The sequence below is a fragment of the Antechinus flavipes genome, chromosome 1, assembly GCF_016432865.1.
Source record: "Antechinus flavipes isolate AdamAnt ecotype Samford, QLD, Australia chromosome 1, AdamAnt_v2, whole genome shotgun sequence".
NCBI lineage: Eukaryota > Metazoa > Chordata > Mammalia > Dasyuromorphia > Dasyuridae > Antechinus > Antechinus flavipes.
Window position 1 is genome coordinate 16,066,265 of NC_067398.1, and position 12,306 is coordinate 16,078,570.

General features: G+C 36.2%; 1 protein-coding gene across 1 annotated transcript in view; it reads right to left on the bottom strand.

Moving 5' to 3' along the window:
* LOC127550461 (probable C-mannosyltransferase DPY19L2) overlaps positions 1 to 12,306 on the bottom strand; it is a 144,249-nt gene that overhangs the window by 102,244 nt on the left and 29,699 nt on the right. The window contains exons 5-6 of the mRNA XM_051979448.1: positions 11,810 to 11,930; positions 1,053 to 1,146 (exon numbers count right to left, since the gene is read on the bottom strand). Coding sequence (XP_051835408.1) covers positions 1,053 to 1,146; positions 11,810 to 11,930 — 215 coding nt within the window. The remainder of the gene's footprint in view (positions 1 to 1,052; positions 1,147 to 11,809; positions 11,931 to 12,306) is intronic.

The window sequence follows — 12,306 nt, forward strand, 5'->3', positions numbered from 1 at the left end:
AGGATCATGAGGTAAATTTATCCAGAAATGACCAAAAAAAGCATTTATGAAATATGTATTTTTGTTTAAAAAAAAAAGAAGCTAAACTAGAAAAGGAAAATATGAAAATTAACAGGGTGATATATTTATAAATAAAATGGATACTTAAAAATACACTGCTATTGAGGCACCAAACTAGAAACCAGTCCCCTTCTGGCAGGTTTAAGTTTCAACAACCTCATTCATTCCTCGTGTTTAACAACACAATTTCTGACAATCTCCCTCAGTGAACATCTGTAATTTTGTCACATTTGTCTTCAACAGAGCTTGATCACCCTTACCCACATTAGGAGATTTTAATTTCTTTAAGGGAAAGGCCCATTTGATCACTACTCTGTAAACAAGCACCCTGAAGAAAAATGATACTTCTTCAATGACTAATACTAGAATTTGTACATTTAAAAGATGTTACAATTACAGGTTAATAAATTTTACTTTCAAAAGAATATAGGAGTTGGGGAAAGCTATTTTTATTTTTTAAATCAGTAATTATTTTAAGAGCCAAAAGTAAAATTTGTATTTGTTGATTTTGTATTATTATTTACTTTGTTTATCAAAACTTATATTAAAATATCTGTGGTTGCTTTCAATAAAATGTGTTCTAGTTTTTACAAAGTGAAAGTTAACATGAAGACATGCCAAAACTAAAACCAGACACTTTGTTAAGGATTAAACAAAAACTACGAGATTTATCTTTCAATGGCATCTCCAAACTTCTATATGTACATTGTTCCTATTCTTCCCTTAAATTTACTTTGATGTGTCAAATCATTGACAATCTAATCAGAGATTAAATCATGACCCCACTCATTCATTTTATTAAGTTATTTTAGAAACTGCTATGGCCCAAATAAAACTACCACCTCATGGCTAGTCTTCTAATTTTGAAGCTCCTTTTACATATACTTCAATAAATTTGTAAAATGCTTTATTATTCTATTATAAATTAACTCATTTTAGTATTAATAAATTAAAAATCAATTCCACTTGAAAAAACTTTTAAACATTCTTACCTTAGGTATGTGCCATATATGAAGAATAATGTCATCATTAGTCCATTTAAAACAAAAATCACAGTAATATAAAAGCAAGCAGGATCTCCCAGTCCTTTAAAAACAACAACACAGTGCCAAATAGTTAGTAAACACCCCCCTTAATCAACCAATTAAAAAAGCATTTTTTAAGTGTCTATGATATGTCAGGTACTGTTAAAGTACCAAGAATGAAACCAACTCTTCTCCCAAGGAGCTAACATTCCATTAAGATAAAACTAAAGTATACATAAAAACATATGTAGCACAAATATAAAGTTAATAAATATGTATGTACATATGAATAAAAATAGGAGGTACTATGGGAAGGCCAGCTCTAGATGCATGCAGAAGCGGGCATTTGGGCTTCACTTTAAAAAAAAAAAAAAAAAAAAAAAGAGGGTCTCTTTGAGACCAAGATAAGGGAGGAGAGCACCAAGACAGGGCACGGCATGTCATGAGTGAAGAACAGAGAAAAAACAAGAGATTCTAGAATATGGAAAGTTTAGTAAGAACTAATAAAGCAAGAAGGATGCAGGTGGGGCCAAGTTGGTTTTTTAAGCTATTAAGAGCTAAACAGAGGTAGTCACCTAGAAAGCCAGTGCAGCTGCCAACCAGACAGGAGCCAAAGGAAGATTAGTTTGGGATGTAGGAATTGGAAGGCAGAGGTGAGAAGCCTAAAGCAGTGGGGCCAGTCAGGAAAACAAGAGAGGTGAGGATGATGAAAGCCTGAATCTCATTGGGAGGTGGGTTGGATTTGAGGAATGCTGTGAAAACAGAAATAGCAAGACCTAGCAATTGTGGAGTGTAGTGAGTAAGCTCCTTGTGGAAAGGGATGGCTTATTCGGAGTACCTTTTTTTCCCACCCCCGGACAGGAAAAAGAAGCAAAAGCAAAACATCAAAGATGAGAATGAGATTATAAGCCTGAGACCCTGCAAAGACAGATGGTGGTGGTGGCCTCAAAAGAGTGCATTAAGAAATAAAGGCTCCTAGGGGAAAGGTGATGAATTTAATGTTGGACATGGTGAGTTTGAGATGTCTCTGAGATAACCAGCTCAAAATATGCAGAGTAATGATAGTAAATCCAGGGGAGCTGATGAAGTCACCCAGAGAAAGAGGACTTGAAAGGGAGGAGAGGAGGCTCAGAACTAAACCTTTGACAGCACCCACACAGAAGGTATGATATGAATGATGAACCAGCAAATTTAACCAGGAGAACATTAACCCAGGAAACTATTAGGAAGCCTTAGTTTAAAAAAGAATATCCAGGAGAAAAAGATAGTCAGCTGATAGGTTGAAAAGAATTAGGAACGAGAAAAGATCATCCAATTTGGCTATTAAGACATCACTGGCAACTTTGGAGAGAGCAGTTAACAAAACCACTACAAGCAGTATTTTCGGTGTCCTGAAATAACTCATAAATTTGTTAGAAATATTTACTAGCAAGATAGTTTTTCCAATTTCCATAGTTAAGCTAATCTCAAAATAGAAAATCTGACTACAAAGTAATAAAACTAATTTTTAATGCCACTAAATGAGTATAAAGTAGTGAAACTAAGAATTTTAAGGCCATGACATGTCTTTTTTCTATTGATGTGGAAAGCTATAAACTCATCCAAACTCCTCTTTTGCAATTGCTTTCAAAGCCAGCTAACCAGATACATCTGAAAACCAGTCTTTATCATTTTATAATCACACCAGAGTTTTGAAAAATTATTACATTGTCTACATAAATTGTACTAGATGACAAGGATACAAAATTGAAATATTATCTTTCCTCATGGAGCTTATATTTTACTGCTAAGATTAATAATAACATTGTTAATATAATAAAGGGCAGAGTGAGAAGTCTCAGAACAGCTAAGACAATGAGCCTCAACAGAATGTGTTAACAACAAAGCCACTAACAACTGGGAGTTTCATGGCAGACCTCACAGGACAAGGGCTATGTCTACAAGCTCAGGCTTGAATGAAGATCAATATTCTGCGTAGATGAAAAGATGAAATAGGACTGACTGCATCTCAATCCTGTTCAAATGCAGGAAGGGAGAAGAGGTAAAAAAGCAGGCTTGACTGGCACACAGAAAAGTAGGCTGAAATCAGAATAGAGATAAAGGCCGATTCTAAGTCAAATTAATGTTAATAGGGAGCCAAAGAAGGAGTCTGAGGAGAGTCCCATCTTCACATATACAAGAAGCAGCGTGATATGGGGGGAAAAAGTCACTGACCTGGCACGGCAAGACCCTGGTTTGGATCCTGGTTCTGCCCCAGCTGACCCATATGACTCCGCTTCCTCGTCTGTAATCAGCTCTGGTTCTACAATGTAGAACCCTCTGTGCCTCAGGGACCGTCATGTGGCAGCCCTGTTCTGGATGGATTAGAAAGCAGGGACATTACTGGTAGAAAAACCAGTAGCTACTTCCAGACTTCAAGGCAAGAGGGTATGGGGACTGAAGTAGGGTGAGAGCTTTAAGAGGAGAATGATGTCAAAGAATGATGCTGTTCTCCAGGAGGGAGAGGAAGGTTGGAAGAGTCACAGGCTTGGGGATGAGCTCAACTCCAAGAAGGTCAGCAGAATGGCCGGTGGCACACACAGAGAAAGAAGTCCAGCAAAGACCGGGAAATAAGAGGACTTCAATGTGGGAGAGAGGGAAGCTGTGGGTCTGAATACAGCATCACGTCCCAAAAACCTTAATCAAATTTTAAAATATGAAAACTTAGAACTTCACTCCGACTTCTGGAACAACCACATATACCCACACACAGCCAGGACAACCTGAGCTCAAAACAAGACTCAGACACGATTTTGTGTGATCCTAGCCAAGGCCCCTGACCTCAGTTTTCTCTATATAAAATAAGGATGTTTCAATAGCACCTACCTCACAGAATCACTGTGGGGATCAAATGAGATAAAAATGATAAGATTCTTAGCATACTGCTTGAAACATAAGCAGCATCATATAAATACCATTTATTATTATTATTATAATACAGTTGAGATTCCTCTATAATGGAGATGAAAACAGATATATGGAAGTAGATATGATTACAAACAAGAAAGTGAGGAGAGATGGGCACAAGAGAAACGAGGGACAGAACCTTGGGATCATCAGTACTAAGAGATGATCTGGGAAAGAAACTGAGCTAAAGAGATTTGGGCTAAAAACCAGCAAAGACCAGTGTTACAGAGATCAGGGGAGAAGAAATGTTTCCAGTCACATGATTAGTAGTATCAGAGCTGCTAAAATGTCAACAAAGATAAACCTGATTACAAGATCATCAGACTTAATAATTAGGTGATAACTCACATTTCTATAGTCCCTTCTTTGGTTTCAAAGCTCTTTACATATATTGGATCTCACGGTTTCAACACAACTATCTTGGGAGATAGTTATCAAATGAATAAACTCATTCTCAGAGAAAGTTAAATGACATGCCCGGGGTCAAAAGGCTTGTATTGTAGGCTGGTCTTACATACTCTACCACACAAAATCACTTTTATCCTTTGAGACAGCAGTTCCAGTACAGGGGCAAGGTCAAAGGTGAGGGTATACTGGGGACAATATGCAACTTCTATATGATGGTTAGTTTTGCTGATTTGCTTTTCCCTTTCTTTTATTCTTTGCTATGATGGATTACTCTTTGGGAGAGAAGTTTATCGGAAAACTTTATTAGAAAATATAGGTGATGTAAAAAACAAAAAATGTCAGTAAAAGTAATTTTAAAAAATAATCTGGCAGCAATGTGAAATACAGATTTGAGAGAGAGAGGAGGTATGAAAAACAAATAAATGGGATATTTAAACAGATTATAACGCAAGCCTGTCCTGTGGGTGCAAACCTAAGATTAGAAAGAGATCAAGGAAGCAGCACTGAGTGAGCCATAGAGCCAGGACACCCTTGGCAGCTTCAAGTTCTAATCTGACACATTTCAACTACATGACCCTGGGCAAGTCCCTGGATGTCTCAGTGCCTCCCTCCCAAAACTATACCAATGAAAAAACAAGTCTGAACCAAATAAATAAAAAGATAAGAATAAATATGTGAGGTGTTGTAGCATTAAAAGGAGACAGTAACAGGTGGTGAGAAGTGTAAGAAAAACAAGGGCTTGAAGAGTCTCAAATAATCCCAAGAGATGAACAGAGACAATTAAGTGCAGCAGAAACACAAACAGAAAAGGGGGAATCAGCTGACTGAGCAGGGCCAAAAAGCCATGAGAAGACATTGGGTTTAGAGGCATCCATCTGGTGCTATCATCAGAGAAGCTCTGAGAGTGAGTAAGTCCTTGTTGACATCTATAATGTTTTACAGTTTACAGAGTGCTTTACATCAATATGCTCATTTGGAACTCACAACCAGCCTAGAAAGTAGTTCACACAGCTATTATTTTCCATTTTACATATTTTTTTTTAAAACCTGAGGCTTTGACAAGACTTTCCAAAGCTCATTCAGTTAGTAAGTGCTCTGGTCAAAACCAAGGCCCATGTCTTGTGATGAACACCAGGGATTTTTTATGATTCCTTAAGGGCAAGGACTCTTACCCTGTTGGCAATCTATGTCCCTTTAGCAATCTGGTGTAGCCTATGGTTCCCTTTTCCAAATGATGTTTTTAAATGCCTAAAATACATTATAGTCTTACAAAGGAAAGAAATTTTTTGGAAAAAAAGTGCTATTTTTTTTTCAATCCAAATTCATAGACCTCTTAAAATCTTTAATCTTGAACCTGCAAATAATCTCTAGAACCGAGGTAAAGAAGTCCTGGTATAAATGAGGATAGAAAATAGAAGAGGATCAAAGAAAGAACCTTGAGGAATACTGACATTAAGAAAATGGGAAGGGTGAGCCAGTAAGGAATAGTTTTAGAAGGGGAAAGAAAACATCCCTGGTTTACAATTTTAAAATCATCACTGATTCCTCACTGACTCTACAAGCTCCTGGCTCATCAGTTGTCAGGTTTTGTTGACCTTCTCACCAGGACAACTCTAGGGAATGTCCCTTCTTCACACTTTCACACCCTCCTTCAAGCTTTCCAGATGGCCTCTCCTCCACCTCTCCCCATCCTGTCCATCTACGACATGGCTACCAAACTGAAGTTCTGAAAATATAGGCCTAATCAATCCACTCTAGTAGTCAAGCAGTTCTGGTGGTTTCCAATAGCCTCTAGGACTGAATACAAACTTCTTGGGCACAAAACTTGACAATTTTGCTTCAGCAATCATTACAGGAATTACTGTATACTCCACTTTTCCACACAGTCAACACAGCCAAACTGACCTCAGGCAAAAATATTCTCTTTTCTATTCCTGGGTTCTTGACCAGCTTCTCTTTCTTGTGTCCCTCAAAGCTCAATTCAAGGGTCATTTCTTACATGAGAGCTTCCTGATCTTACTAAAGCATGATCCCCCACATACACTTTAAATACCTTTATATTTACTTCATAAAAATGTTTTATTTTAATGTGTATGTATTATTTCCCCAGAAAGAATGTGAGCTACTTGAAATAACTACTATTTTGTGTGTTTTTAGCTCCAGGGCTAAGCAAAGCACTCAGCAAACAGGAGATACTTAGTAAATGCTTGCTAATCAAAATGACTTGCAAAACTTAAGAAAGTATTGCTGAAGTAAATGGGGAACCACTGAGGGCCAACATTTGCAAAGAAGGCAATGAAAATGACTAAAAAAAGGCCAATGGGATAAGCAATAACAGTCTCTTGAAGAATTTAGAAAAATGCATCACTAAAATACCATCAGAAGAATGGAGTAATGAAGCAGGGCAACCTCATCCTCATGACTTTTCAAATTGTTGGGAGTATAGGAAATGAGCATTTAGAGACCAGTAACCACCGCTTTAAGGCAACAACTCAAGTCAGATCTGGTCTGACATCAGTCCAGTGGCAACGGTTCAGAAAATGGATAAGAAGATTTCCAACACCCACTTTTAAAAAGAAAAAATTTGACTCATTGTGAGATGAGAATTCAAGACTCAGTATGCAAGAAATAATTTCAATGAAAAAGAAAAGAGAGAATTTTTTTAAGTGATCAAAATGGCTTCAAAAAGAGTTCATCAACGAACTAGGATTTTTGTTTAAAAAAAAAAAAGATACATGCAAAATAAAATGCAGCCAAAATTAGAAGTAAAGCAGAAAACTGGGGGAAAATTTTTATAGCATGTCTCTCTGATAGATTTCATTTTGCAAATAGACAGGAACTAAGCCAAATTTATAAAAATAAGAGCCATTTCTCAATTGATAAATAATCAAAGGATATGAACAAGCAATTTATAGCCACATGGAAAAAAACGCTCTAAATCACTAATAAACAGAAAAATGCAAATAACAACTCCTCTGAGATGCCACCTCAGATCTAGAAGATTAGTTAACATTACAGAAAAGGAAAATAGCAAATATTTGACAACTCATTGTTAATGGTGGTGTGAACTGCTCCCACCATTCTGAAGGACAAGAATAAAGTCCATTATATAAGGTTAAAATATTGTGCCTATATTTTGACTAAGCAGTACTGCTACTAGCTCTGCATCCCAAAGATATTAAAGCAAAAGAAAACAGATCTACATGCAAAAAAATATTTCTAGTATCTCTTTTTATGGTGAAAAGGAATTGGACAATTGGGGAATGACTGAACAAGTTATAAATGATTGTGATGGAAACTATTGTGTTATAAGAAATGAAAAAAATTTAGACCCACACTTAACACTCTATACTGAGATAAGATCAAAATGGGTCCATGATTTATGCATAAAGAAAGAGATTATAAATAAATTAGAGGAACATAGGATAGTTTATCTCTCAGACATGTGGAGGAGGAAGAAATTTGTGACCAAAGATGAACTAGAGACCATTATTGATCACAAAATAGAAAATTTTGATTACATCAAATTAAAAAACCTTTGTACAAACAAAACTAATGCAAACTAGATTAGAAGGGAAGCAACAAACTGGGAAAACATCTTCATAGTTAAAGGCTGTGATAAAGGCCTCATTTCCAAAATATATAGAGATTTACCTCTAATTTATAAGAAATCAAGCCATTCTCCAATTGATAAATGGTCAAAGGATATGAACAGACAATTTTCAGATGATGAAACTGAAACTATTTCCACTTATATGAAAGTGTTCCAAATCACTATTGATCAGAGAAATGCAAATTAAGACAACTCTGAGATACCACTACACACCTGTCAGATTGGCTGACAGGAAAAAAATAATGATGAATGTTGGAGGGGATCCGGTGGAGTTGTGAATGAATCCAACCATTCTGGAGAGCAATCTGGAATTATGCCCAAAAAGTTATCAAACTGTGCATACCCTTTGATCCAGCAGTGTTTCTACTGGGCTTATACCCCGAAGAGATATTAAAGAAGGGAAAGGAACCTGTATGAGCCAAAATGTTTGTGGCAGCCCTGTTCGTAGTGGCTAGAAATTAGAAAATGAATGGATGCCCATCAATTGGAGAATGGCTGGGTAAATTGTGGTATATGAATGTTATGGAATATTATTGTTCTGTAAGGAATGACCAGCAGGATGAATACAGAGAGGCTTGGAGAGACTTACACAAACTGATGCTGAGTGAAATGAGCAGAACCAGGAGATCATTATATAGTTCAACAATGATACTGTATGAGGATGTATTCTGATGGAAGTGGATTTCTTTGACAAAGAGAAGATTTAACTCAGTTTCAAGTGATCAATGATGGACAGAAGCAGCTATACCCAAAGAAAGAACACTAGGAAATGAATGTAAACTGTTTGCATTTTTGTTTTACTTCCTGGGTTATTTTTACCTTCTGAATCCAATTCTTCCTGTGCAACAAGAGAACTGTTCAGTCCTGCACACATATATTGTATCAGGATATACAATATACAGGACATTGTATAGGACTGCTTGCCATCTGGGGGAGGGGGTGAAGAGAGGGAGGGAAAAAATCAGAAGAAAAGTGAGTGCAAGGGATAATGTTGTAAAAAATTACCCTGGCATGGGTTCTGTCAATAAAAATTATAATTATTAAAATAAATAAAATTTGAAAAAATTAAAAAAAAAAGAAATGATAAACATGATAATCTAAGACAAACCTGGGAAGATTTATATGAACAAAGTAAAATGAACAGAACAAGAACATCGTACACAGTAACAGCAATTGCTATACTACAAAAGCTTAGCTACTCTGATCAAAGATTCAAGACAATTCCAAAGAACTCATGACAAAAATTGATATCCATCTCCAGAGAAAAACTAATAAGAGAGAGAAGACTGAAACACTTTTCTTTCTTTTGGGGCATTTTTTAGCAACATAGCTGAGACTGCTTGCATTCTCAATGAGTGGGGGGAGAAAGAGCAAAGGAGAGAACTTAAAATTTAAAAAATGTTAATTTTGTAGTTTAAAATTGAAAAAATATTTAATAAAATAAAAAATAATTTTTAATTGAGAAATGAATAAATAAGTAGGTATTTGCAAAAAATGGAAGAGTAACTAAGGATGAATATAATACAGTGGCATAATCCTACAGGAAAAATGTCCCAGTATTAAAATCCAGAATGACATGGTGATGGAGATTCAGAACAAAAAGAGCATCTAAAAATCTATTAGGGATAAAAGAAAGGCAAAAAGGTATTACATGGGCTCATAGTGGATGGGATGAAAATGAAGATGATGAAAACAGTGTTGGTGATAATGATGATGTATGACAACAAACAATGACAACTGCTATTTTATGTTCTCTAAGAAAACTGGTCTCTGGATAAGGAAAGATGGGAAGAAAACTGCCAGCATGGAATAGAAATTCAAAAAAAAGTAAAGAAACAGTTAATACATCAAGATTCATATTTGATGAGGTCAAGTCAGTAACGTAAATTAATTACATCCAAAATGACAGAAACGATTGACAAATATGATTACTGGATCATTGCTGGTGATTCTGGAAAGTTTCTAATAAGAAAGAAAGAAAGTGTAAGTGAAAAAGAAATGATATTTTAAAAGAAAATAAGAGGAGAGATCAGAGTCTACAAACTATAGGCCAATGAAACTGATTTGCACACTTTACAAAATTCTTGTTTTTTCTTGTCATTTCAGCAGTGTCCAAATCTTTCCGACCCTATTCAGGATTTTCTTGGCAAGGTTCCTGGAGCGGTTTGCCATTTCCTTCTCTCTACAGATGAGGAAACTGAGGCAAATAGGCTTAAGTGACTTCTCCGGGATCACAGAGCTAGTAATTGTCTGAGGCCAGATTTGAACTCAGGAAGTTCAATATTTGAACTACTTTGCTTGCTAATAGAACATGCTATTAAAAGGCTGGGTTTTTAAAAACATTTTAAAAACAAAGTAGTGGGGCAGCTAGTTGGTGCAGTGGATAGAGCACCAGCCCTGAAGTCAGAAGGACCTGAGCTCAAATCTGGTCTCAGACACAACACTTCCTAGCTGTGTGACCCTGGGAAAGTCACTTAAGCCCAATTGCTTCAGAAAATAAAAAAGCAGTGATTACTAAAATCCAGAATAGCTTCACCAAGAATATATCATGACATATTACCATTTCCTTTTTTGACAGAACAGGTATGACAGAACAGAAAAGATGCTCAAGTTTTCACTGCAGATAAAATGGACTAATATGGAATAAATGACAACATAATTAAGTCACCCTGAGAGACTGGCTGAATGACCAAACTTAAAAAAATAGTCATTGATGAGTTGCTGTCAAACTAGAAGATGGTTTCTTATAGGATAGAATGTCCCAACAATCTGTCTTTGACACCTTGCTACTCAATAATCTTCCAGCAGTGATTTAAGTGATGCTAGTCAGGGCATATTTGTCCATTTTGCAGACAATATGAAGTTGGGATGGATAACTAATAAGTTGGTTGACAGAATCAGGGTATCTTTTGAGACGCTAGACTAAGGAGCGAAATTGAATAAAATGAATTTAATGAAGATAAATTTAAAGTTCTACTCTTGGTTTCAAAAACTCAATTTCACTAATATAGGATAGCTATCCAACAGGTCCTGAGGGAGAAAAAAGTGGCTTGGAAACTCTTCTGAGTCAATAGATTATCTGAAAAAGTTACTGCTATCCTAAACTGCATTAATGCAGACCCAGAATCTAAAACAAAAGAGGTAATAATTCTACTGAATTATATACTGGTTATGTAGAATACTGTTTTCAGTTACATTTGAAGCACATTTTAAGAAAGAAATACTAGGAAAAGGCCAGAAGAGTGTGACCAGAAAGGTCAAAAGAACCAAGAGTTCATGCCAAGTTAGGATCAGTTGAAGTATCTGGAGATATTTCTCCCTAAGGAGGGATACAGAGGAAAAGTCTTGAAGTCATCTGAAAAACTCATATGCAAGAAGTGACAGGCCTGTTCTGCTTGGTCTTTGAGGAAGGTGCAGAGAGAAAGATTTAGACATGATAACGAGGAAAACTCCCTAATCACTGGAGTTCTCTTAAAGTGGAATGGACTTTCTTGGGAGAAAGGGGTTCTCTCTCCCCTAGAGATCTCCAAGGATAGCTTGGATGACACTTACTGAAAATGTTTTGGAGGGGATTCTGAGACATGTGTGGTTTAAATATAATGATCTTTAAGGTCACCTCCAAATCTGAGATTTTCTGATGTGGAACCTAAGTTCTGACCTCTTTGATATAAGAAGTAAGACATACTAATTTATAATCAAAACTCATAAATATTAATAATATTCATGAGAACAAAATATTATCTTAGATAAAACTTGCCTTCACAGCTTTCGACTGGATTAAGCCCTTGTCCTCTGGAAACATTCCAGCACACCTTTGTTTGAATGCCAATGAGGTCCATTGTTCCAGTGTACAGGCGGTACCAGAAGGCTAGGATTACCTATGGGGGAGAAAAAGAGTGGAGATACCCAAGGACAGGATATTCTACCTTATAGATATCCTCTTCTCAAAGCAGTAATTTATGATGTTTCACCCCTTTTTAATGTTGTCCTTAGAGATGGGTAGAAAAAGTCACTCAAAATTTCATAACAGAGTGAAAAGAACTTTGGATTCAGAATCCTATGGCCTTGGCTCCAGCTCTGGCTCTGTCTGGTATTAACATGGAACTAGAGGCAAGTCTTTCCAACCCTCAGTTTCCTCTTTGGTAAAATAGAGAGAATAGTAATTGCACTACTAGCCTCTTAGGAGTGTTGAAAAAGAGCAAACTTTGCAAACTGTTAAGCACTTTATAAAACCAGAGCAATAATTATTATTTT